General features: G+C 39.0%; 1 protein-coding gene across 4 annotated transcripts in view; it reads left to right on the plus strand.

Annotated features, from left to right (window-relative positions):
• The first annotated feature begins 231 nt into the window (after positions 1–231).
• The window catches only part of LOC129712172 (uncharacterized), a 124,365-nt gene continuing 96,818 nt past the window's right edge, over positions 232–27,778 (plus strand). For 2 of the 4 annotated variants that reach the window (XM_055660422.1, XM_055660424.1), the window contains exons 1-4: positions 1,317–3,120; positions 6,704–6,882; positions 8,570–8,609; positions 13,801–13,960. In XM_055660422.1, coding sequence (XP_055516397.1) covers positions 3,063–3,120; positions 6,704–6,882; positions 8,570–8,609; positions 13,801–13,960 — 437 coding nt within the window. In that variant the 5' untranslated portion in view covers positions 1,317–3,062. Of the gene's footprint in view, positions 1,285–1,316; positions 3,121–6,703; positions 6,883–8,569; positions 8,610–13,800; positions 13,961–27,778 lie in introns of those variants that run through there. The other 2 variants (XM_055660423.1, XM_055660425.1) reach the window with 2 other exon arrangements.

Genomic DNA, 27,778 nt, shown 5'->3' on the forward strand with positions numbered 1-27,778 from the left:
CCAACCGCCCAACCGCCGCCGCACGTGACGCCGCTCGGGCGCGCCATTCCCAACCGTCCCAACCCAACCGCCGCCGCCGCCGCACGTGACGCCGCTCGGGCGCGCCATTCCCAACCGCCCCAACCCAACCGTCGCCGCACGTGACGCCGCCCGGGCGCGCCATTCCCAGCCGCCGCCGCCGCCGCCGCCGCCGCCGCGCACGTGGGCCGCCCCAACCGTCGGGCACGCCATTCCCAACCGCCGCCGCCGCACGTGACGCCGCCCGGGGCGCAGGCAGTTGTGCCGCCGCCGCCGCCGCCATTTTGCTGCTGGTAATTGGCGGGAGATCTGCCGCCACGCCGCCCCGTCCCGGCCAACGCCGCCCTGCCACTGGGGAAACTCGTTCAAGACCTTGATCTAATTAGATACAAAATATGAACCACATATACACGCCGATGATGAACAACCCGCAAACACTGGTGGTGCACATGTCAGAAGTAGGACTCTCAGATTCGTCGCATAAATTATTTAGATTATTGGAATCAGGCAGTTGCTGATACAAATGTGCTCAGTTGTCAAAATGCGAGGCTCACATGAATGTTTTCCCAATATAAGTTTATTAGAATTTGGCATTACATAAGTTAGTATTGAGGTAAGATTGTACGAATGATGATGAGTCAGTGTATAGGAGGGAGATCATTCGACAAACTGGATGGTGCCAGTTAAACAAGTTTGCTCTCAACTTCAGTAAAACTCAGAAACTGGGGAACGGATTGCTGACTTTAGAAGAGAAAGGCCGAGGATTCACAAACCTGTCTTCATTGACGGGACAGTGGTGAAGAAAGTGAAAAACATCAAATTGCTGGGTATGCATATCTCTGATGATCTGTCCTGGACCCAACACATTGATGCAATCATAAAGAACGCCTGTCAACTCCTCTGCTTAGAAGATTGAGGAGATTTGATATATCAATGAATACTCTCTTGAACTTTCACAAGTGTACATACAGTAGGGATCATATTGACTGGTTGCATCACAGCCTGGTTTGGCAACTCGAATGCCCAGGAACAAAAAAGATTACAAAAAGTAGTGAACATTGCCGTCCATCCTGGATACACCTCTATATCATCGAAGGGATCTACAAGGGTCATTGCCTCGAAAACGGCAGCCAACATCTTCAGATACCCACACCACACAGACTATACAAACCATTAATTAGCTGTGCAAATTAATTGTACGTTATCCAACTTTTACATCCACTTCCTGCATACTGGGGCCAATGGATAGGCCAATTAATCTACAAGGTTTGTACTGCATTAGCTGTAATATAACTTTCAAGGATGCATTCACTGACATTTATCATATGAGTATGGCTGTTGAATTTCCCATTGCATTATATGAAGGTCCTTGGTGCATGGCCCTAGGATTGGCTGCTATGAGTCTAAACTACCACCATCATTGCAGAGTCACCTGGTACCTTTGAATAAATTGAATCTCGCCATTCCCTCCACCCAGACCTCTATCATTTTTCAATTACCCAGTTCAAAATAAGTTCCAGATTCCCAGTTAGAATCTGTTGCACTTTGAGGGTTTGGGTAGTGCAGGTTAGACATATGGTTGCCCCACAAGAGAAAAACAAGCAACAATATACATATTATTTTGCACCAGAACATCAATGTATTGCCTCCTTCAAAAGCAACAGATATAGGTTAATTACATGCAGTGATCTATATGCAGAATTTCCATTTTAAATCGTGTTAACCCCCTGTGTATTCTAGGAAATGCACAACAGGAGTTCCTAAAGCTAGAGGGCAAATCTAATAGAACTAAAACTGAACCAAATGCAAGCTTATAAACAAGTGCAGCATCCTATTGATTTGGCTTAGAGATTGAACAAATGTTTACACATGTCTGCAGGTCAATTTGGGTGGAGTAGTGAATAAAAACTTAGCTGTCTTTGACATCTGCATCCTGAAAATAAACTAAAAGATCAGATAAAACAAAAAAGAACTACAGAGATTTTGTCAGTTAAATAACTAATGGGAGGAAAAGAATGTATTAAGATCGCCATCATCAATGATGGCATAACCAACATAAATTCAAAAGACAAGGCTGAAATATAACAATCACCACACAGAAATTCTCAAATGATTACTATTCACTGTCTATACAGTTAACTTCAATCTCTCCACGTGTAAAAGAATAAGCTGAGCATCTATTTTAAATACAATAATTCCCATCATCAAAAAAGCCATGACAGTCACGTGTTGGAAGCTCCCCAATTGTTTATATGAGTGCAGTTCGAGAAACTCAGTCCATCTAAGCTAATTCAACTCAGTCCACCCAATACAACTCATAAAATTCACAATTTCCATTAATTGAAGGTTAAGGGCATCAGGAAGATGGAAATGCCATTACTTCCAAGTTCCCCTTCAAGTTGTACATCATCCTAATTTGGACCACAATTGCTTCAATGTGTGAGCAAAATCCTGAAATTGTCTGATAGAAATGCTGTGGCCCGGTTACCAGTTGCAATTCACTTAAGGATTGTGAAACCTTGCTAGCTGGCTTCCGTATCTGAAATTTTTTTTAAGTGCCGTTTGTTCCAACTTTAAATACTCCAATATAGCAATTTAGCAGTGTGAATTTTAATAACTTGTCCATCTATGCCAACTTCAGTCCTTCAATTTATGGTAATCTGAACATCTCAATGGGTTACTGCCAAGACCAGCAGCCCTTCGTAATCAACCCAAAACAATGTCTACAACAGATACTCTGGTCAGATTCAGTGAACACTGGGAGTTATATTTAACAGGAGATGTTTATTACCAGAATTAATGAAGAACAATTAATTGCTGTTCTGTTGTTTAATTGTCCTAAGTGTTCCAAATCTTGATGTCACAGTGTTATATGGTTATGTCAGATGAACTGCAAAGTACAGCTAAAATTGAAGAGATAACATTATAATATTATGTGATGTCACAATTGCCTAAAGCATTTGTAACTGATGCCATATAATACATCACTTTGTGTCACCTGTGGTGTTTGGGGACCTTAAAGTACAGCCAACACCACTGCCACCATGGAACAATGCATGTTTTATTTTATCTTGTTTTCCATTCTCATTACTTTGCCTTCAGGTAGGAAGAATCACGCATTTATTTGCACAATCACTGGAAATTATTGTTCATGCAGTACTTTGGTTTGACATACCCTACTTTTGTAGAATGTTAGCTATCTGTAAAGATAGTAGTGGAAGATAATTTAAATCTTAGATATTGTAACAGAAACGATGTCCAGAATTTTTAGATTTTGCCAGCTGCCAACATAACCACATAAATGCCAGTTCAGGGCATTGGCATATGCATGTCAGACCTATAACATTCGTCATAATCCAAGCCAAAGGTTTAAACTGTTAAATTGGAGAAGGCTGCATGAAGACCAGCTTTCCATCTGCATGGATTTTAATTTACTTTGAATTATTAGAAAGATTAAAAACAAAAATAATTGCAGACACTACAAATGTACAAAAAAAGGAAACATGGAAACACTCAGCAGGTCAGGTAGGATCTGTGGAAAGTGAAAGAAAAAATGTTTCAGTTTGAAGATCTTTGACAGAATATTTTGATTGTTTCTAGCATTTTTGTTTGGAAGACTTTGCTTACCTTCCATTTTGAGTATAGTTGAGAGCTTTTGAATAATTTTAATACATAAAAATGAAAAACGTATCAATAACAATAGGATCCTTTTTGGTTTTTCTAGGCTTTGCTTCTGAAACTCACATGAGAATTATAGAACAATATGAATACCTATATTTAATTTAGAAATAAATTCAAATTTCTGTGCATTTTGTTGCTATCCAAATATTAAGTAAATATGGTAACTGCAATGCATAGAAAAGTAACCAAGATTTCTCTATGGAAACTGCTACAGTGTAAACATTGACAATTAGACCAGAAATGGTTTTATAACTCTTTATTTCTGTGTCAGTCCCATGTCCCAATGCACCAAGAAATATCACACACTTAATTTTAAATTAATCATATTGTGTAATACTTTTTAATATATGCTCCCTTTTCTATATGAAACTAAAATGCTATTTGCTTTCCCTTGGTTGAAAAACAAAAACAACAATTTGCATTTATATAATACCTGTATGTAGCAATGTTACAAAATTTTGAGATTTTAAAAATCAAGTCTGCAATTTATCCCATCAGATAAAGCATAACAATAAGTTTAATTTGACACCTAATTCACTTTCATATCTCAAGTAATAAAAAATTATGGCCATTTTCATACTTGGAAATTAGCATCTTGTTCCCTATTGATTTTCTATGGACATAACAAAAAAGCTGTGATCGTGGGCAGTCAAAAGCACATAACCTTCTTAAAAATTAAGAGAACTGAATGAAATTTTCAGTTATCATAGATTGAAGCATTCTGAAACAAATATAAAATAATCTTACTTGGATGACCTGAAATTAAAGCATATAATTAGTTAGTTACCCAATTGTAGCTTATTTCAAACTTCAATTACTAGTTCTAAACATCTATCCATTTCTTAATAAATGATTAACATTTTTAAATAGCCCAAGTGTCCAAATAATATTCACAAATAATTCACAATAAAACATGATTTTTAAATCTCATTTACATCAATTTATAGGCCAAATGGAAGGAATTTAGTGTTCATTTGCTGTAAATTAAAGTCAATTTAATCAGCTTTCTAGTGGGTTCCTGTGAACGCGCTGGTTTAGAACGTTCACATTGCGCTGAATTTGTGCCCTCAAGTGCCCAGAAAAATACTGCGGGATATAAAGAGCCCAAAATGAACTACCCGCTAAAGAAAACTTTATATACAGGGTTATATACAAGCCCCATTTAATGTAAAAATAAGGTACATACCTTTAATTGTTTGCTTTATAAAACCCTGGGGCTGCGAGAGGTTGCGGAGCGAGAGAGTGATTTTTAAACTACTATAAATATTATACAAGGCCATAAAAACTAATAATACCTTTTGCGACGGGGTCTTTCAGCGATTTTCCGTTAATGATTTACTAGGCTGAACATTTTCGATTGGAACAGCCTAGTAAAATTCGCGTTTTAAACCCGCCCCCTCTAAACAGCGCCAAAATCACACACACGGGGTAGGGCAGATGCTCAGCCACGATTCAGGTAGGTTTTGTAACATACCTACTGTATGGCCAAGGTGGCTAACAGGAACATCATGAAATTAAAAATTGACAGTGAGCCACAGAGGACAGCAGGTGAGAATGCTATACTCTTGATACGTCAATGAGACTAAGTTTTGGAGTAGTTAATTCAAGAGCACTTGGAAGAGAGTTTTCTAAAGCCTCGAACTAAAGGACCACACAGCTGGAACTACAAAGCTTGTATTGGTATTAGGGCAGGAATCTCCTGGGGGAATTGGGGAGAGGGGGTTCTGTCTGTAACACCCCCAAGGATTCTCAATGATCCCATTCCTTTCTCTGGATCTCTGAGGAACAATGCGTAAACTTTGGAGGCTATTTTCTTCCTTTGTCAGAGATTTGTAATTTTCTGCAAGCAGAGCTACAGTCGGAATTCCTCTGTTCTTACAGATCAAGTCACTGTCGTTCTTAGCTCCTGGCCTCCAAATCACTCTGGGAATGTTGCATGGCTCAATTGTAGCCTACTAGTGCTAGGTGTTTCTCCATATAAATTGCTGTTCATTTGGCCTATTGAACTCTTGCAGTACCAGTATCTGACCTGGGGCTTAATAGTGTCAGGCGCCATATTGGATCTTCCTCTTTCTTTTCCTTGTTAACTCTGCGATAATAAAAGCAGAGTGTTGTCATGTATTGCACCTACACAAGTGCAAACCATAACAAGTAAAACAAAGGCCATACCATTAGCTTGTACGGTGTCTCAGTTGATTGTGATTCTTGAAGTTACACTTTTAAAATAAAGTATTTTTTTTTAAACTCATTCCTGAACCATCATATGTGCTAAATCTCTTATGCTATAAATCACTTTTTCATATACACACAACCATGGATTTTATTGTAGACAAATAAGTGCTTGTGTACTCCTTTAATAAACGTACATGTCACTTGGCAGGAAAATGAAATAATGCTGTTCAACGTTATAAAGTATGCCACAAAAAAAGCAGGACTATGCGACGTTAAACATGCTTTTAACTGCAATCAGCACTAACCAAAATATAACAAAACACGCAAAACCTCACAAATATGTATGTATTGTCTTTTAAATGCATGTATTGACCCGAAACGTCGCCTGTTCCTTCGCTCCATAGATGCTGCCTCACCCGCTGCGTTTCTCCAGCATTTTTGTCTACCTTCGATTTTTCCAGCAAGTGCAGTTCTTTCTATAACATATTGTGTTTTAAATGTTTTCTTCTCATTTCTTTGGAGCTCAAAAAATTAAAGAAGCTTGTTCAATATGTGTGATAATCATAAGAACATATTTAATGTGTACTAATAGGAAAATGACATAGTTGATGCCTTCAAAAGACATTTTCATGAATGAAATCTGCGTGCGAAATCCAGGCACCATTGGCAGTAGGTAAAACTGGGATAGTTTCCTGCAGATTGTTAATTCTTTGCATGTTTCTATGTATGAGATAGTATCGGGGCATTGTTTTGAAATGCTATATGTCTAGTTTAAGTTGTACATTTCACCTGTTCATTTTGCAATTTGATCTTTTTTAACTTTTGATCAAAGGTTGGACAGAAACTGAGAATGCAACAACCAATCTTCCACCTACATCTGCTGCAGTGGAAATAATTATCAATGAACTTCCTACTTCATCAGTTACCACTTCTGCTACAGTTACTTCTTTCGCTTCCATTCGTTCTTTGTCCCCAAATACCACTAAGTCTGTGGCCGTTACTGATAGGAAGGTGAGCAGTTCACATCACAACACACATATCAAAGCTCCGGCACATTTCTTAGGACTACATTAAATGGACTACACATTCACTGTAATAACATTTGAATATGTTCCCCTGCATTAACAGGTTAATGAAGCCTAAATGAGAATCATATTACTTACCACTATGTTTGTATTGGTGATGTAGCTTGAATTATCCACATTTCAGAAATTAGAATACCTTTGGTGGTATCTTAATTAGGAGCACAGCAGCCATTTTTTGGAAACTAGAGCATTGGCCCTGATTGGTTTAACAGTTGATGATTGCATTAACAGTTGATGAAAAAGAAACCTACTAAAATTAAGTGTTTTAATTATTTTTGTGAGTTGGAGGAGCTGTTTCCAAGGCCTGTCATTCCAGCATGAAAGCATAATTATGCTTCTATGGTTTAATACCATTTATAAAGTAACTCACTGCAAGTTCTTTCAGGATTGATATAAAGATTGCTGATATTATCTTTATTTTTTATTCCGGATTTAAAATCATATATTGTGTTTTTGTATATCATTTATGATGCTTTTATGTAATATACTAAGCTTTTGGTTGGACAGGCTAGATGCAGGAAGATTGTTCCCAATGTTGGGGAAGTCCAGAACAAGGGGTCAAAGTTTAAGGATAAGGGGGAAATCTTTTAGGACCGAGATGAGGAAAACATTTTTCACACAGAGAGTGGTGAATCTCTAGAATTCTCTGCCACAGAAGGTAGTTGAGGCCAGTTAATTGGCTATATTTAAGAGGGAGTTAGATGTAGCCCTTGTGGCTAAAGGGATCAGGGGGTATGGAGAGAAGGCAGGTACAGGATACTGAGTTGGATGATCAGCCATGATCATATTGAATGGCGGTGCAGGCTCGAAGGGCCGATGGCCTACTCCTGCACCTTTTTTCTATGCTTCTATGTTTCTATATGTATTTTATGGTGTTTTATGGAGTCTGAAATCAAATTTAATTTTTTTTAAAAAATAGACATTTAGTGCACCAATTAATGTGCCAGCAACATTAAGGAAATATATATCTTGTTCAATTTGGAGTATTGTGGGCAGTTTTGGGTTTCATATCTGAGGAAGGATGTGCTGACGATGGAGAGGGTCAAGAGAAGGTTTACGAGAATGACCCAGGAGGTGATTGGGTTGACATGATGAGCATTTGACGGCACTGGGCCTACACATGCTGGAGTTTAGAAGGATGAGGGAGGACCTTACTGAAACTTACCACGCATGTCTCGATAGAGTGGATGTGGAGAGTATAGGACCAGAGGGCATAGCATCAGAATAAAAGGACGTACCTTTAGAAAGGAGATGAGAAATGTCTTTAGTCAGAAGGTGGTGAATCTGTGGAATTCATTGCCACAGACAGATGTGGAGGCCAAGTAATTGCATATTTTTAAAGCGGAGATTGACAGATTCTTAATTATTTGTATCTCAATTATGCAATATGGTTGGAACACACACATGTCCATTCTTTCCACTTTACTTGGGTGCATTTAAACTTAGCTAAAGGTAAAGTAATTATGGAATTCCGTGGCAATGAAGAGTAAACGAAGGAGTTATATCATCTTAATTAATGTATGATTTGTTGTGTGATATATTGGTTTTTATCCCAATGTGTACTTACTTTTTTCCTTCATCAAATTCATACATTTTTTTGTTTCTATTTATAGTACAGATCTGACAAACCGGTTCCAAGAATGAATAAAGATCGTAAGTAATGTAATAATTGTATTAAACAAAACAGATATCCAATTGTAGCATTTTTTATTTGGCAAATATTTTTTGTTTGTGGTCAAACTATGTTCATCTTGATTCATTTATGGACCTTTGACTGTATAATCAAAGGCACATTTTTTATGTAGTGCTGGATATTGTATTTTGATATGGCATATTTCCCTGCAGTATCACAACAACAGCAAGTTGAAAGCAATTGTCTGATGTAAATTCTTTAGGATTCTCATAATATATATGAAGTACATTTGAAGTACTGAAGCATGTAAGGTCATGGGCTCTGTGCTAGGTAAGAGGTAATTCTTCTCTCTTCTCTTCTCTCCCTGTCTCCCTCTCCCTGTCTCCCTCTCCTATTGGGGAAATGTCGAATTGACATTCTCCAATAGATAATTGCTCATTATTGTTTTTTTGTATTATTGCATTTTATACCATTACTTTAAGTTTTATGGTAAAACATAGTTTTAGTCCTTCCTACACACACTTCCCATCTCTGAGTCTCTCATTTTTTATTTACCTCCTTCTTTCCCCTCCCACCATCCCCTTCCACGTATATATATCTCCTTCTGGTTTTACATTTGATTCCTCTTCCCTCCTTATTTGACACCCCTTTGTCACATTTTCACCTCTAGTCTTTGTCACTTACTCCACCCATCTGCCAAACACCTCACTTGTATCCACCTGTCGCTTGCCAGGAATTATTTCATCCCCCACCTTTTTTTTTCCAGCTCCCTCCCCCACTACAATTAGTCTGAAGAAGGGCCCCAACGCGAAACGTTGCCTGTCCATTCCTTCCACAGATACTCCCTGACCCATTGGGTTCCACACTGTGTTTTGCATAAGATTTCCCAATCTGCAATTCCTTGTGTCCCCTTGCCAATGTGTTTTTGGGAATCTCACTGATCTACACCAAATTCGATATATTGCATTTACAAGATAGTACATTCCCAATCAGTACTGTCAAAATTTCAAACATAGAACAATGCTGCACAGGAACAGGGTCCCTCTGAATATGATGGCAAGCCAGTTTTAAATCCATAATTCCAAGTCACCATGGATCCCATGCATCTTAATCATCTGGTTCAACCTATCATGAGGAATCTTGTAAAGTGCCTTGCCTAAGTTGATGTTGATAACATCTATTACCCTACCCTCATCAATCATCTTTGTTACGTTCACAAAAAACTCAATCAAAAAAGGGCGGCATGGTGGTGTAGTGGTAGAGTTGCTATCTTACAGCGCCAGAGACCTGGGTTCGATCCCGACTACAGGTGCTTGTCTGTACGGAGTTTGTATGTTCTCCCTGTGACCTGCATGGGTTTTCTCCAAGATCTTCGGTTTCCTCTCACACTCCAAAGATGTACAGGTTTGTAGGTTAACTGGGTTGTTATAAATGTAAATTGTCTCTAGTGTGTGCAGGGAAGTGTTAATGTGCGGGGATCGCTGGTTGGTGCGGACTCGGTGGGCCGAAAGGCCTATTTCTGCGCTGTATCTCTTAAAACGAAAAAAACTAAAACTAAAAGTTTGTAAGGCATGACCTGCCCCACATAATGCCACACTGACTATCCTGAATCACCCCATGCTTTTCCAAATATGAGTAAATCGTATCACGAAGAACCCTCTCTAATGCTTCTCAACTACTGATGTCAATCTCAATGGACTACAATATCCTGGATATCTCTAGTTCCCTTCCTAAGTAAAGGAATAACCGGCCTTCAATCTTCTGGAATTTCACCTGAGGCTAAAGACAATATAATGATCTTCATTCATCAAGGCCCCAGGAATCTCCTCAGTAACATAGGATAGAACCCATCAAGCCAGAGGATTTATCCACAAATATCTTTCAATAGAGGAAATAACTCATGAGCATGAAGAAGAACATTTTTGCTTGGAGTCTGTGGATGTAGGCGACGTATAAATGAGTACTCTGCATTTGTATAAATGAGTACTAATTTACTTAGGAGAAGGAAACAGAGTACTGTGAGATCAGTGTGGAGAATACAAATGTGCAAGGGCAGTTTGAGACTACGACAGAAGTGTTGGGGCTCATGGGGAGCATTAAGGTGGATAAATACCCAGCATCTGATGGGATTTGCCCCAGGTTATTGAGAGGACTAAAACCTAGACAGAATTTTAAATACTTACCAGTTGAGACAAACCACCACACGTGGTCAGAAAGGCAACAATATGTTGGCATTTATTACTAGAAGGTTAGAGTGAAGAAATAAAGAAGCATTGTTACAATTGCATTGGGACTGGTGAGTACTACACCTGGAGTACCACATAAATTTTGGTCCCCTAATTTAAGTAAGGATATATTGACACTGGAGATAGTTCAAAAGAGATTTACTAAGCTCATTCCTGGGGTGAGAGGGTTGTCCTATCAAGAGCTGAACAAATAGGCGCAGTGGATAAACAAATATGCGCAGTGGTTAAGTCCAGCTTCTTTCACCTAAGGAAGCTGGCAAAGGTGAAGCCCATTCTCGAGCGGCAGCATTTTGAAACGGTAATCCATGCCTTTATTTCATCTCGGCTGGATTACTGTAACGCACTCTACTCTGGAGTCTCACGAGCTTCGTTGGCTCGTCTCCAGTTGGTCCAAAATGCTGCGGCTCGCCTTTTAACCGGAACTCGAAAGAGGGAGCCAATTTTGGCCTCCCTTCACTGGCTCCCAGTGCACTTTCGAGTTCATTTTAAAATTATTTTATTTGTTTTTAAATCATTGAATGGCCTCGCCCCGACTTACCTCTCTGAGCTGCTCCACCTATATGCTCCTGCCCGGTGCCTCAGGTCAGCGGATCAGCTGCTCCTTGAGGTACCAACGTCTAAGCGGAAGCTCAGAGGGGATAGAGCCTTTTCTGTTGCTGCCCCGGCACTCTGGAACACCTTGCCGCTGCAGATCAGACAGGCCCCTTCACTGTCCATCTTTAAATCCTCCCTAAAAACTCACTTTTATTCACTGGCTTTCGACACTGGCTGAGACTTTGTTCCTGTTTTAGTGCTTTTAATGTCTTTTAATTTTTACTGTTTTTATAGTCCTGTCGTCTTAATGGTTTTAGTAGTTTGTAATAACTTTTTGTTGACTTCCCATGTACAGCACTTTGTGGTAACTGATGTTGTCTAAAAGCGCTTTATAAATAAAGTTATTGTTATTATTAAGAGCTATTAAATTGTCATAGAATCATACACCACAGACACAGTCCCTTTGCAGATCATAAAATAACCATCTATACAATACCATTTACTAGCAGTTGGTCCATATTCTTCTCTGATTTGGCAATTCAGATGTTTCACCAGATGCTTCTTAAATATTGAGAGAATAGCTGCTTCAAGCCACTTTTTAGTCGGTATGTTCCAGATCACAATTACTTTCTGGGTGAAAAAAAATATTCCTCAGATCTCTAAACCTTTTACTCCTCTCCTGAATCCCGTGCCCTCTGTTCTTAGATATTTAGGGATACTGTTCTTACTATGTATCTATGCTTCTCATATTTTTTTACACCTTTCCTCTCATCTTCCCGTGCTTCAAGAAAAATAAACCTACCTTATCCATTCATCCTAGATAAATAAAATATTCTGTTCCAGGCAATGTCCTACGCACCCTCCCCAGTGCAATCATATTATTCCTGTTGTGTAGTAACCAGGATTGCACACATAATTCCAGCAGCAGCCTAATCAATGTTTTATAAAGTTGTACCAAAAGGTCTTTGCTGTTATATTTTGTGCTGTGGCAAATAAAAGCAAGCATTCCATATGCCTTTTTTGCTAGCCTATCCATTTGTGCTGCAACTTCAGAAATTTGAACATATACTAAGATCCCTCTATTCCTCGGTTCCCTGGAGCCCCACCATTCTTGATATATCTTATCTTTAATTGGCTCATCCCCAATATGCATAATTACTTATTTAGCAAGATTAAATTTTGTGCGTCATTGTCCTGCCCAATTTACTATTTGTAGCCCTTCACACACCACCAATTTAAAGAAATCAGGTTTTTTAGAAGGATGCAAAATGATATAATTGAAATATATAAGATACTGAGGGACCCAACAGGGTAGATATTTAGATTTTTCCACCAGAGGGAAAATCTCAAATGTGGGAACAAAATGATAATATTTTGGGTGATCATTTAAAACTGAGATGCATAAGAAGTTTTTGATAAGGGTGTTCAATCTCTGGAAGTTTCTATCCTTCAGGGTTGTTGTGGGTGTCGCATCATTGTGAGTATTTGAAGAGGAAGTAGATAAACTTGTGAAAGATCAAGAAATTTAAAGTTATGTAGAAAGGGAGATAAGAGTTGGGGCAGATTAGCCAATATTATATTGATTAGGAGGATGGGAATCTCTGGAATTCTCTGCCATCTCTGGAATTCTCTGCCACAGAAGGTAGTTGAGGCCAGTTCATTGGCTATATTTAAGAGGGAGTTAGATGTGGCCCTTGTGGCTAAAGGGACCAGGGGGTATGGAGAGAAGGCAGGTACAGGATACTGAGTTGGATGATCAGCCATGATCATATTGAATGGTGGTGGAGGCTCGAAGGGCCAAATGGCCTACTCCTGCACCTATTTTCTATGTTTCTATGGCCTGAGAGGCCAAGTGGCTTACTCTTCCCCCTTTTTTACAGTATGTTGATGTTCTTTATATGAAGAATCTCAGTTTGGTCTCCTATTGATTGTTGTTTCAGTAACTGATCTGCTTCTATACCTAGATTTTTACACTTAAATATATAAGGTACACAAAATGTTTGTGCCAAGGAATTAATCAGTGGAACCTAAAAGTTGAAGTGAATTATTCCATATTCTTCGTTTTCTGAAATCAATTTAATTTTAGACCGTTAATTAGCAATATCGCAGTAGCATCAAAATCAGAGGTGAAAATCACAGAACTAGTTTGAGAAACTGACCTCAATGAATAGGGTCTGAAGTACAATAGATGACCATGATGACACTTAGCTAAATGCAACCGTGCTCAGAATTGGATGGTGATGAGAAAAAAATGGTTCTTGGTTAATGTAAATTTGGATGTGTCATAGTTCACTGCATTTGCTAGTGTCTTGCGTGAATTTAAGATAACAGGTGAACTTGTTCCTTTTAACTGCAAAATTAGATATAGAATGTTTATTTATCAATTCTAACATAATTATAATTAATTGTCATTCTATTATAATTTGCTTAGTAACTGAAGATTGTGACTGCTCGTTTATGGTGACGGAGGGGAATGAGAGAGCTGTTGTAGCAGTACTTGGTCTGCTCTCTCTGCTCTGCATCATTACCACTGTTGCAGGAATTGTGCTTCTCTTATACCCACGTCTTCTCCACAACTGCCTTCAAAAGCTGTAAGTAGCTTGTTGAGATGTAGGAACAGTAGATGAAATGTGTTACAAAATTAACATTCTTCACTTGTACTGATTAGCATGTCATAAGATTGGCAAATGGCAGTCATAATAATTTACATTTTATGTATTTTTGTTCCTGGCATGCTGCTTCATCTTTTGGAAGGATAAATTGGAGTTTTGGCACAGAAACGTGTGAATTCCACTAAAATATCTCTCCATTATAATTGAATGGAAGAAAACTCTGGGGGTGAATGCTACTATTTTGCACTATCAATGGAAAACTCTCCAGGCAAAGTTTATATGAAATTTATGAATGTATGCAGCCACACTATTTTACATAATGGTAGAGCAAAGAGCAAATATGTCTCGTGTTGAATATATCCAACTTGCTGACTTAGCTGCCTGGAGCAAACGTGATGTCTTGGGATATAATTTATCCTTATTCTGGGTCATTCTGCAATGTTGTTATCGTAGCTGCTAATGCAATGACTGATTCCTTAATTTCTGGGACATTTTCTTATATCCTGCCAAATGGTTCTGGGAGGATGAATGGGATTCATTACAACAATATCTGTTTATCCTTCAGCCATGAAATTACTTTTGAGGTCTCCATTATCTAAGTCTATAAGCAGTTAGAAGATCTGTGAAGCTCTGTAATATCGCTTTACAATTCAGTCATTTAGCATTCTAGAGCCTGGTTAAAAAGGTTAAGGTGTCCTGAGCAGTAAAATTGGGATAGGCCTACGCTCTTTGTAATGGCTATGAGTTGCATAATTAACAGAATCTGAGTGGTGAGCTTCTTCAAAGTTGCTGGCGGATATTCCATGTTTATTTAGAAACTGTCAAAATACTCTGGGTAACGTTAATGTACTGAAACCATCGTTCTCTTATATGTAGAGTCTATGAAATACAGTATGAATGAAATACATTTTTGTAGGTGGCTACTGCTATGCCTTTAAAGTGAAAATAAAATAAAAGGACTTTCTGAAGAAGAACTGAAGAGCTTTCCTATTGTTTTGACTAATATTATCTTCATAGAGCAACATCAAAATAAATTATCTGGTCACTTAGTTCATCACTTACTGTGAGAGAATATGGTGACATCTCCCCATATTATAACATTTTAAAAGTTATTACAGGCTATCCTTGGGTTAGGAATGCCCGACCTATGGATACCTATACACATGAACAAGTTTCCATAATATTATTACATTCAAAAGTCTGATGTACTTTTATATGTTCATTCCTATGAAAGGCAGAAGTAAAGATAGACACAAAATGCTGAAGCGGAACAGGCAGCATTCCTTCTCTCCAGAGATGCTGCCTGTCCCGCTGAGTTACTCCAGCATTTTGTTTCTATCTTTGGTTTAAACCAGCATCTGCAGTTCCTTCCTACACCCAAAAGCAGATCTAGTTTGCTTTTTCTTTCCACTTGTAGTAATAGTCCTTTCTTATCACTCTTACGAGTTTTTGATGTCATTACAATACTGTGAATTTATGTTTACTATATTGTCATTTTTGTATTTTACTACTTATGAACAAAAATAACTTAAGGACGTAGTTAAAAGGAAAGCTGTTCATGACCTGGGCTTGGCCTGAATTAGCTTCAAGGCACTTTGTCCAAAGACAAGGTGGGAAGTGGTTAGCTGTGGATAATTGAAGCTGGTCTATAGATCAGCCTTGGTCTGTGAATGGTGAATCAAACTTGAGGAGCCAAATGGCCTACTCTAGTTACATCTGTGCAGAATATCGATGCTTAGGATTTGTAAAGTTAAACGGAAGTGAGGCTGATTGATTGATTGGGAGATGGCAATCAATATATTTTTTTAAACTGAACAATTTAATGAATGTGGCAGAAAGATGCTACTGTAAGCAAAACTTATATGCTAATATATTGCTGGATTGATTCAAGTTTCACATGAATCGAGCATGCAAACGTGATGGCTTAATTATCCAGCACTTTTTAAGCATCCCAGAGTTACCACATGGTACAAGAATTTGCATGAAATTGATATCAAATTTCCTGTAATTTACATAAACTCAGTTAGCTTGCATTATATGTACATATATTATGTTATGTGTCCAGCATTATTCTATTATGTTTTGCCATGCATTTCAAATGTATCTTTGTTAGTTTGCCTGGCAATTGCCACTGACTTATTGTGCAGGCACCTAATTAATAATCCCAAGACATATTTAAGTGTCATCACTGAGTTGGAAAATTGAAACTCTGGTAACTAAATTCTTCTGGAATAAAAATCATCTGTCAGTAATTGTCATTTTGAAATGATTGGATTGATTTATGAATTCAATTGGTCTACGACAGTTCTTTAACAAGATAAATTTGTCGTCCTTACCTTGAGCGATCGATATCAGTGGAAAAGCTTTTCCCACTGAGAGTAGGGAAGATTCAAACAAGGGGACATGACATGAGAATTAAGGGACTGAAGTTTAGGGGTAACATGAGGGGGAACGTCTTTACTCAGAGAGTGGTAGCTGTGTGGAATGAGCTTCCAGTGAAGGTGGTGGAGGCAGGTTCGTTTTTATCATTTAAAAATAAATTGGATAGTTATATGGATGGGAAGGGAATGGAGGGTTATGGTCTGAGCGCAGGTATATGGGACTAGGGGAGATTATGTGTTCGGCACGGACTAGAAGGGTCGAGATGGCCTGTTTCCGTGCTGTAATTGTTATATGGTTATATGGTTATATGATATGCGACTTCAGTGTAAGACCTGCTCATGTTGATTCCTAACTGACCTCTGAAATAGCTTAGCAAGCTATATTATGTTACAGTGGTACAAGACATTGGTGAGGATGCACCTGGAGTATTTGTACAGTTATGATCACCCAGCTGTAGGAAAAATACCATTAAGCTGGAAAGTGTAGAAAAGATTTAGAATTCAGACCTTTTAATTGTACTGACAATGGAACTATAACAATTCTTACTATAGCAGCACCTTACCAGGTCTGTAATTGCAATATAAAGATGAATATATATATATTTTTTTAATATGCATAATACTAGAATTTAAAAAAAACTGAAGTCCTTAGCGCAATCAAAGACACAGTTCATAGAAGTTCATATTTGTTGAGGCTGTCATCAACTCTAGAGAGAGGTCCTGAGCTACCATCGACCTAATTGGAGACCCTCAAATCATCTTTAAGTGGACTTTATCTTCCACTAAATCCTGTAGCTGCACAATGTGGATGGCTCAATTGTAATCATGTATATTCTTTGCACTGACTGGATAGCACACAACTAAATGCTTTTCACTCAATCCACGTGACAATAAACTAAATTAAACTAAACTAAAACTGAAAAAACTAAACTAACTAAGCTAAACCTGAGCTGTATTCAAGAGCCTGATATTCTGTAGTATTCAAGAGCTTGGGTAGAAGCTATTCTTGAACCTGGTGATCACGTATTCAGGCTCCTGTAAAGTAAAATAAGAACATGGCCAGAGTGGTGTTGGTCTTTGATGATATTGGCTTCCTTCTCGAGGCAATGCCTCCCTTTGATGGTGGGTCGGTCTGGCAGTATCTACCAGTCTCTGTAATCGCCTTCTCATCTGGGAATTCGAGTTGTCCAACCAGACAATCAGTCAGCCTGCTCTCCACTGTAGACCTGTAGAATTTCAATAAAGTATTTGTTGACATACCTAATCTCAATATTTTAAGGGCATAGAGGGGTGGATTAAATGTATTTGTGATTGCATGGGCCCAGGACAGATCTTTAGAGATAAGCAAGCCCAGGAACATCAAGCTGTTGACTCTGCTCAATGCTGTCCCACTGCTGAAAACAGGTTCATGGGTACTTGGCATTTTATTCCTGAAGTCAATAATCAGTTCCTTGGTATTTCCTGACGTTGAGAACAAGATTGTTGTTCTGGCACCATTCAATTACATTTTATCTCCTTCTCCTGTACTCTGGCTCATCATTACCCATTATTTACAAGGATCTTGCTAGGACTCTCGGGCCTGAGCTGTAGGGAGAGATTGAGCATGTTTGGATTTTATTCCTTGGAGTGCAGGAGTATGAGGGGTGGTCTTATCAATGTGCATAAAATCATGAGGGGAATAGATAGGGTGAATGCCAGAGGAGTAGGTGCTTTCACAAAGTCAAGGTTGACTAGGAAGACCAACAGGAAAATATGACTGTGTTCGTGAGGGGATGGTCTTGCAGAGGTTTATAAAAAAAATATGAGGAGCATAAAATAGGGTATATAGTTGCAGTCTTTTTCCAAGCTAGCGGAATCAAGAATTAGAGTGCATTGGCTTAAGGTAAGAGATGAAAGATTTCGTAGAATCCTGATGGGCAACCTTTTCACAAAGAGGGTGGAATAAATGGTATGAGCTGCCAGAAGAAGTGGTTGAGGCAGGTTCAAAAATAACATTTAAAAGACATTTGGACAGGTACCTGGGTAGGAAAGGTTTAGAGGAAAATGGGCCAAATCATCTTTATGCTGAGAACATCAATGTTCATAATGACAATTATGAAACGCACAATTTTAGAGTAAAAAAGTCCTACTTTTGTGCTAGAGTAATATTAATTATTTTAAATGCAAACCCATCCCTATTACCACACTGTACTTCTGAGAAAAGTCCATAAAAAAATGGGACCACCGTTCATCTTATTTCTTGTTGATTGACTTTGTATATTATTATATTTGGTGCATTTGTAAATTTCTAGAAAATCATTTAACTAATTTACAGTTTCTAAGCTTTGAGTTGGTTTTAAAATAAACATATCTGGCAAAAGATATGTCAATTAGGAAATGACCATTGTTTGAAGCCTTTCATTGAATTTTATCTTAAGATCCCCTCACCCCCCCCCCCCAAGGTTGAGTAACAAGAGATGTTCTGTGAAAATCCATAACGCCAATGGTACATGGGGTCTGACGAAGGATCCCTACCCATAATGTTCTCTTTTCTCCAGAGACACTGCCTGACCTGCTGAGTTACTCCAGCACTTTGTGTCTTTCTATGGATCATCAAGCTCTGTTTTTGAAGAAAGAAACCTTCAGAATATGTGCACTTAAGATAAATCTTTTATATATATTATGATGAGTGGTTTTTCTCAAGAAAGAATAATACTTATGTTTCCATTGATGCTACCTTATAGAAGTTATTTGTCAAATAAATATTCATGTTAAAAGTGCTCCAGCCAAAACTCCCATAGTTTCCAAGCCTTACATTTCAAACTTTTATTACAATAAGACGGATTATAAAACCTGTTTGTTGTATATTTCCATGTTACCACAGTTAAAACAGTGGATGGTTGTGTACTGTACTGGGGAGTTTATCCCTGTAATTGTTTATTTAATTCCTAATCTTCTGCTTTTAATGTTTCAGATTTCTGCTTTCTGTTTTTGGCTCTTTACCTTTCTTTTTACAGTTGTTCATACATTGCCGCCAGTTGTTCCTTATCACTTTAAAATGATTTTAAAATCATCAATTTCCGTACAGGTCTTTCGAAGGTCGAATTGTTGTTCGATAAACTCTTTTAATGTGTCCAAAAGTTCATTATCAGTTACATTCGGCGGGGCCCACCTTCCTTTCACCAGTGTGGGTCATTGTTCATTTACTTTACTTACCATGATGTTGCTTTAAAATTTTATGAGGGCTCGAGTTGTGAACCAATTTACCAGGTCAGTAAACTATCTTGGATTACCACTGGATCATTTAGACATTGATATTGGATCTCGAGGCTGCTACTCAATTGGAGGTTTAAAGATATTGTGGAAGCACACCTATGATGATCAATGGCTGAGGACCTTTAATAAAGAGGAGTCTTGGGCACCGGTGTTCTTTTGGTGTCCAGTGGTCTCGCCGTCACTCCTCCAGCAATCCTGCCAACTATGCCAATTGTTTGATCACTGGTTCTCAATGATTTGCCAAGTCCAGAAAGGTGCAAGCATAGCATTTAAAACTTTTTATGCAGGCACAGTGGCTACATTATATCAGAGCAAAGCATTAGATGATTAGAAGATCTGCAGACCATAAATAAAAACTGAGTATAACATAGCTAACAGACAAAAGACTGTGGAATCACAATTTAAAAACTGAACATAGCTAACAGACAAAAGACTCTGAACATTCAGCCGAAATCAGGTTTCCTTATTTAGAGGATGATTAGGATGTAACAGGCTCTCAATAGTTGTGGTGCCTCTTACTGGCTCAAAAAACAATCACTCATGCTGTATCCCTTTCTTATTGACCCTGATCCCAAGGAGCTGGTGGGCCATTACTTTCAAACCATGATGGGGTTGTTGTTCACAGTCTGTCTAGGTTCTTATCGGTTCTTTGTCTCCGTGTTGAAGTTCACAAACTGTCCTTTTCATGGAGTTAGCAGTTTGTAATAAATAATCCCATCCATCCTCTGATCTGCAGATCCCGGCAATTCTTTGCAAACTCCAACAAAAGTGGAACAAAGCTGTTTTTCTGGCATTAGACAGGAACCTGCAAATGTTGATTCAGAGAGGCTGTTTGCAGGTAAAAGCACATTGGGCAAGTGGGAGTAGGAGGGGGAATTTTGTGTTCTACCCATACCCTGTTTCTGCCTTTACTCAGATAGGCACAAATGAAAATAAAGCAGCTCGTAGATCAGTGGTGAGTCTATCGTACAAGTTGGTTTATTGAAGGCCTAAATAATGCGCACCGAAAAACACTCTTAGAGAACTCAGTGTTTCAAATGGATTTGAAATGTCAATGCCAATTGATCAATGCCTCTGTAACCTTTCATCTTTGTCTTTCCCCAAAGTTAACTCTAACCTTATCTCTGTATGGAGAATTGGTGGGGTCAGTTTATTAAAAAGGGCCATTAATTGCTGAGTGGTGACAAAGAGCAGCTGTAATCTCAAGATTGCAATGGATAAGAACCTAAACAGAACTCAAAAACTAAACCCCTTCAATAGATAAGGAGGCCTGGTTTTCAACAGAGTGTATTCGTTTTAGCTATTTTAATTAAGTGTGTTATGTGAAAGTTAAATACATTGACACTTCCATTTATTACCTTCTAATATCCTATATTGGCCATTTTTTCCATCAAGCTTTGCCAGTATGTAAGCTCTAGGGTTAAGCAGACTATAGCCTACTTATCTTCCTTATAATTTCCAAATTTCTGACAACAGGGAGGATTTTAAGAATAAGATGTTCATGTTCGTGGGCATACCTTTAAAGTGAGACAGGCAAAGTTTAAAGGAAATGTGCGAGACAACAGGCGGAGTGCCTGGAAAACGCTGCTGGGGTTGTTGGTTGAGGCAGATATGATAATAACTGTTCAGAGACTTTTGGATCAACACATGGATATGCAGAGAATGGATGGATATGGATTGTGTGCAGATAGATAAGTGATGATCTTGGCATCATGTTCAGCAAAGACATTGTGGGCTGAAGGGCCTGTTCTTGTGCTGTACTATTCTATGTTCAATCATCTATGGTTGTAACCTGAACAGTGCATGTTAGAAAAGCAGCCACAAACCAAATTCCCCATATAGTAGAAGATGCCTATAGCCCTGCAGCACTTGACAAATCCATCCTGTCGGTCCCCCAAATACTAATTCAAATGTATGAGTTGTGTACAAGTCAGTCATTCGTGTGGGGAAGACCTGTATTAAAATTACTCAACTTTTGTTACGTGTATGTCAATTTTTGCATTTATGCTTTTTGCTGCTTCATAGTGTCTTCCAGATACCTAAATGCAATTCCACTTAGACAATTACCTATGTTAAGAGTACCCTTTCTTTCTTTGTTATTTTTCCTGTCACCAAATGCATTTAATTCTGATCATCATACAGCTATGAACACAGAACAAAGAACAATACAGCACAGGAACAGGACCTTTAGCCCACAATGTTTGCGCCAAACACAGTGCAAGTTAAACTGATCTCATCTCCTACACATGATATATATCCCTCTATCCATTGAATTTTTGTGCGCCAACTGTCTCTTAAACACCACTATCGTATCTGCCTCCACCACCATCCCTGATGATGTGTTCCAAGCCCCCACCACCCTCTGTGTAAAACATTTGCCCTGCGCATCTCCCAAAGTGCAACACCTCACACTTGCTCAGATTAATTGGCTACAACTTCATACCATTCATTGAATTTCTACCTTGATTTGTTCATTATTATCTGTATTTGAAGAACACCTGTTAGGGCCACAGATTCTGATTTCTCCCTCCAGATTCATTGGGAATAAGGGATGCTAAATCTGCAGTAAACTGTTAACCAAAATATGATTTGTTAATTTACCAGTTCTTACTTCTTAAACAGGCGTGGAAACCAATCCATCAATTGGTTTCTTGACACTGGATTAAAGTGTTAAGAGAAGAAGTTTCTGACACTTTTTTCTTTTGTCCTTCAGCAGATTGTTGAAAGACTCAACTGATCTTTGGTAGGTATAACACACAGATTTGTTATCGTTGCCCTTTAAATCACAGTTATAGTCATAGAGTTGTACAACACAGAAAGAGGCCCCGCACCACATTATGTCCATGCCATCCATTTAACACATTTACACTAATCCCATTTGAACGCATTAGGACCATGGTCTTCTCTGCCTTACCTATTTAAGTGTCTGTCGAAATGCCTCTATAAATGTAATTATTGTAACTGCACCTTATCTGGAAGTTCATTCCAGATATCAACAATTCTGTGTTAAAACAAATCTCAGATTTTCTTAAAAACTCCTCGCTGTCATCTTGGCCCCATGCCCTTTTTGATAACCCTACCATGGGAAAAGATTTTTACTATCTACCCTATCTCTGCCTTTCGCAATCTTATTTACTTCTATCGGGTCACTTCTCAGCTTTCTTTGCCCCCAAAAATAATTTCCTCCATAATTTCCCTACTCCTGATATAAGGCTCACTGCCTATTGTTACCTGGATTATCTCTGCTGTCTTTGTTCAATAAAAGAACAACAATGGCTATCCTCCGGTCTTCTGGAACTTTGCCTATGAATACCGAAGTGGCAACAATCTCTGTCAGGAGCCCAGCAATCTCCTTCTTTGCTTAACATTGTAGGACAGATTTCATCAGGTCTGGGGATTTATCCCAACTAATGCATTTCAAGACATCTAATACCTCCATAGTGTATTCTTTCCTGAATTCAATGTCCTTCTCCTTGATGAATACCGATGAGATGTATTAATTTAAGACCTCACCATATTACTGACTATACACATAAATTAGCTCTTTACTCCGTTAGGTGAACCACTCCTTTTCTTGCTGAGTCTTGCTTTAGCTGATTTATCTGTAACTTCACTTCCAAGATGAGGCGTGGATATTCACTGATGTTTGCATGATGTTCAATTAGTAACATAAAAACATAGAAAATAGGTGCAGGAGGCGGCTATTTGGCCCTTCGAGCCAGCACCGCCATTCATTGTGATCATGTCTGATCATCCACAATCAGTAACCCGTGCCTGCCTTCTCCCCATATCCCTTGATTCCGCTAGCCCCTAGAGCTCTATTTAACTCTCTTTTAAATTCATCCAGTGAATTGGTCTCTACTGCCTTGTGTGACAGAGAATTCCACAAATTTACAACTCTCTGGGTGAATTTTTTTTTTCTCATCTCAGTTTCTCACCTCCCCTTTATTCTTGGACTGTGACCCCTGGTTCTGGACTTTTCCTGCATCTAGCTTGTCCAGTCCTTTTTATAATTGTATATGTTTCTATAAGATATCCTCTCATCCTTCTAAATTCCAATGAATACAAGCCCAGTCTTTCCAATCTTTTCTCATATGACATATGGTTTGTAGGTTAATTGGCTTGGTAAATGTAAAAATTGTCCCTAGTGGGTGTAGGATTGTTTTAATTTGCGGGGGTCGCTAGTCAGCGAGGACCCGGTGGGCCGAATGGCCTGTTTCCGCACTGTATCTCTAAACTATAAACTAAACGTGACAGTCCCACCATCCCGGTGCACTGCCTCAATAGCAAGGATGTCCTTCCTCAAATTAGGATACCAAAACTGCACCCAATACTCCAGATCAGGGCCTGTACAACTGCAGAAGTACCTCTTTACTCCTATTATCAATCCTCTCGCTATGAAGGCCAACATGCCATTCGCTTTCTTCACTGCCTGCTGTACCTGCATGCTTTCTTTCAGTAACTGGTGTACAAGGACACCCAGGTCTCGTTGCACTTCCCTTTTTCCATTTGAGATTATTATCTCAATGACACCATTGAGATAATAATCTGCCTCCTTGTTCTTGCCGCCATAGTGGATAACCTCACATCTATCTACATTATACTGTATCTGCCATGCATCTGCCCACTCACTCAACCTGTCCAAGTCACCCTGCATCCTCCTAGCATCCTCTTCGCAGTTCACACTGCCACCCAGCTTTGTTGCATCTGCAAATTTGCTAGTGTTACTCCTCAGAAAATACTGAAGTCCATGCCTGCATGTAGGTAGACCCAGTCACCATTCAGGCATGGGATGGTATGAGGCAATTATCCACATTTTCATTGGGAAATATATTGTGTTGGTAATCCCAGATGCTATGCTATTTACTGGTCTTGCAGAAAAAGGACATTACATTGACTTTACCTGAGTAGAGAGTGAATCTGAATGATGACCACCAATTATCCAGGTGCAAAGGAGGTAAAGGTTTCCATGACAGTTACCCATTTCACACAGAAAGTGGTGAATCTCTGGAACTCTCTGCCACAGAGGGTAGTTGAGGCCAGTTCATTGGCTATATTTAAGAGGGAGTTAGATGTGGCCCTTGTGGCTAAGGGGTTCAGGGGGTATGGAGAGAAGGCAGGTACGGGATACTGAGTTGGATGATCAGCCATGATCATATTGAATGGCGGTGCAGGCTCGAAGGGCCGAATGGCCTACTCCTGCACCTAATTTCTATGTTTCTATGTAATGGGCAAGCACTGTAGCCATGGCTATAACTGTAGCACTGGCAATAGCAGATGGTGAAACTCATAATGTACTCTCTCTCAGAATGGTATACAGGCAAATTTGTGCTTTTGGAATTTTCTCAAAAGATGAAAGCCATTGATTTCCTCATCCGTGTCTTACTTCTATGGCAGCTGTGTTTGTAGTACTTGCTCTTCTGGCAACAAAACACAATTTTTGTTCAACTGAAAATAAATCTTGGCATACCAGCACATATATATTTTGTGCAAAATATATATTGTGCAAAATTCTCAGCATTGTTTCCTAAAATATATACTCACATACATGCAATTGAAATTGGAAATAAATCCATCCAGTACCTTAGGTCCTGCCTTTAGCATTGTCATTTTGTGATTGCTCGAGTACCAGAGTCGTAGTAAATAGTGTAATAGAGACAAAAGAAATAATATACATTATGGCTTTCAAATGCATGCATGCATTTTTTTTAAAGATTAACATATTTGGTTTGCAAGAGGAGTAAACCAAGAATAATTGCAAATAGCCATGAACATTGATAAAGCTGAAACACAATATGATCAAGAAATTAAAAAAAGCTTGAGGAACGCAGCGGGCAAGGCAGCGTCCATGGAAGTAAATGGACAGATGACATTTTGTGTTGTCATCCTAACTGGATTTAAATATGTTTTTAGAGACGGCATACAGTGCAAATGTATGTTCTTTACTCCCCTGCCTTTCTAATTTCTAAATTGCAACATGGCATAGATGTGATCCCTCTGATTTTTGACAGTTTAGGGAGCAGTGTGCTAGTATAATGGGCTGGCCAATTAAGAATGAGCAGAAATTTCTTCCTTTGCAAGTTTGTGGATCTTTGATTTATTTATTCTGGAGAGCTATGGCATTATGTATATTCATTGCAGAGATTGATTGATTCTTTGCACAGTAAGGGAAAAAAGAGTTACAGGGATCAGACAGTAAAATGAAGAGGCCAAAGATCGACAAGGTTCCGCATGGTAGGCTGCTCTGGAAGGTTAGATCGCATGGGATCCAAGGACAGATAGCTGAATGGATAGCAAATTGGCTCCATGGAAGGAAACAGAGGGTAATCGTGGAAGGTTGCTTCTCAGAATGGATGCCTGTGACTAGTGGTGTGCCTCGGGGTTCGCTGCTGGGCCCGTTACTGTTTATCATCTACATCAATGATTTGGATGAGAACAGACAGGCCAAAATTAGCAAGTTTGCTGATGATATAAAAGCTAGTGGTTTTGCAGATAGTGAAGATGGTTGTGAACAATTGCAGCAGGATCTGGATCGATTGGCCAGGTGGGCGGAGGAACAGTTGATGGAATTTAATACAGAGAAGTGTGAGATGTTGCATTTTGGGACGTCGAACAAGGGCAAGACCTACATAGTAAATGGTAGGCCTCTGGGTCGTGTTGTAGAGCAGAGGGATCTAGGAGAACAGGTGCATGGTTCCTTGAAGGTCGAGTTGCAGGTAGATAAGGTGATCAAAAAGGCTTATGGCACTTTGGCCTTCATCAGTCAGAGTATTGAGTATAGAAGTTGGGAGGCCATGTTGCAGTTGTATAAGACGTTGGTGAGACCGCATTTAGAACATTGTGTTCAGTTCTGGGCACCATGTTATAGAAAATATATTGTCAAGCTTGAAAGGGTTCAGAAAAGATTTACGAGGATGTTGCCAGAACTAGAGGGTGTGAGCTATAGGGAGAGGTTGAGTAGACTGGGTCTCTATTCCACGGAGTGCACGAGGATGAGGTGAGATCTTATAGAGGTATACAAAATCATGAGAGGAATAGATCAGGTAGATGCACAGAGTCTTTTGCCTAGAGAAGGGGAATCGAGGACCAAAGGACATAGGTTCAAGGTGAAGGGGAATCCGATGGGTAACTTTTTCCACACAAAGGGTGGTGGGTTAATGAAACAAGCTGCTAGACGAGGTAGTTGAGGCTGGGACTATCCCATCGTTTAAGAAACAGTTAGACAAGTACATGGATAGTACAGGTTTGGAGGGATATGGACCCAGCGCAGGCAAGTGCGTTTAGTGTAGCTGCGACATTGTTGGGCGAGTTGGGCCGAAGGGCCTGTTTCCACACTGTATCACTCTATGACTCTTATCAGCTCATCCATAATCTTGTTGTATTGTGGAGCAGGCTCAAGGGGGAGTATGGGCAAAATTGATGGCCTTACTTCAGCTAATGTTGGTAAAAAATCACGAACAAGATGTACCAGTCTGTTAGGAGGTGATATTAACATGAACAGAGGGCCAAAAACGAGAGTAAGAATTAATATGTAATTAACATGACTGACAAGTAGCAGAATTGAATTCTCATCTATTCACAATCTACACTAATGACTTAGAGGAAGAACACTGTCTATAATGTCAAGTTCTGTGTCTCTATCGCATGTTCTTGGTTTCTTCTGTAATGTTTCTAGTTTCAGAATGAACACATGTTTTCATTTACCTGATCTGATTCTGCCTCCTTACTGCCACTCCTGCCTCACCATCAATGCTTCCATACCAATAGTCGCTGATTTTTGATATTAGGGTTCATTTTTCCCTCTTTACTGGTTACCTCACATCTCTTTCACCAGTTCATTTCTCTGACTAGATTCCTCAGCATCTCTGAATTTGAGATTACCCTGAAGATGAGCTTAATTCCCCACACCTTCGGTATCAGGTCCATCCTCAACTGAAATTTGTTCCATGCATTTGAGATTTCATCTGATTTCCTTTCTCCTATTTCTCCTATTGCTTAAAGTTCTGAAAAAATCATATCAAAGTAATGTATCTTAAAGGATTCCCCTTTCACTCTTTTCCAGAATTCCTATGTACTCCATTTATCATCATGGCCATAATTGAGGGCGTATTCATGTTTAATCAATAGCATTGAATGGTAAAGTAATATTGGCTGTGTTTTG

This window comes from Leucoraja erinacea, chromosome 31 (assembly GCF_028641065.1).
Source record: "Leucoraja erinacea ecotype New England chromosome 31, Leri_hhj_1, whole genome shotgun sequence".
In the NCBI taxonomy this organism is placed as follows: domain Eukaryota; kingdom Metazoa; phylum Chordata; class Chondrichthyes; order Rajiformes; family Rajidae; genus Leucoraja; species Leucoraja erinaceus.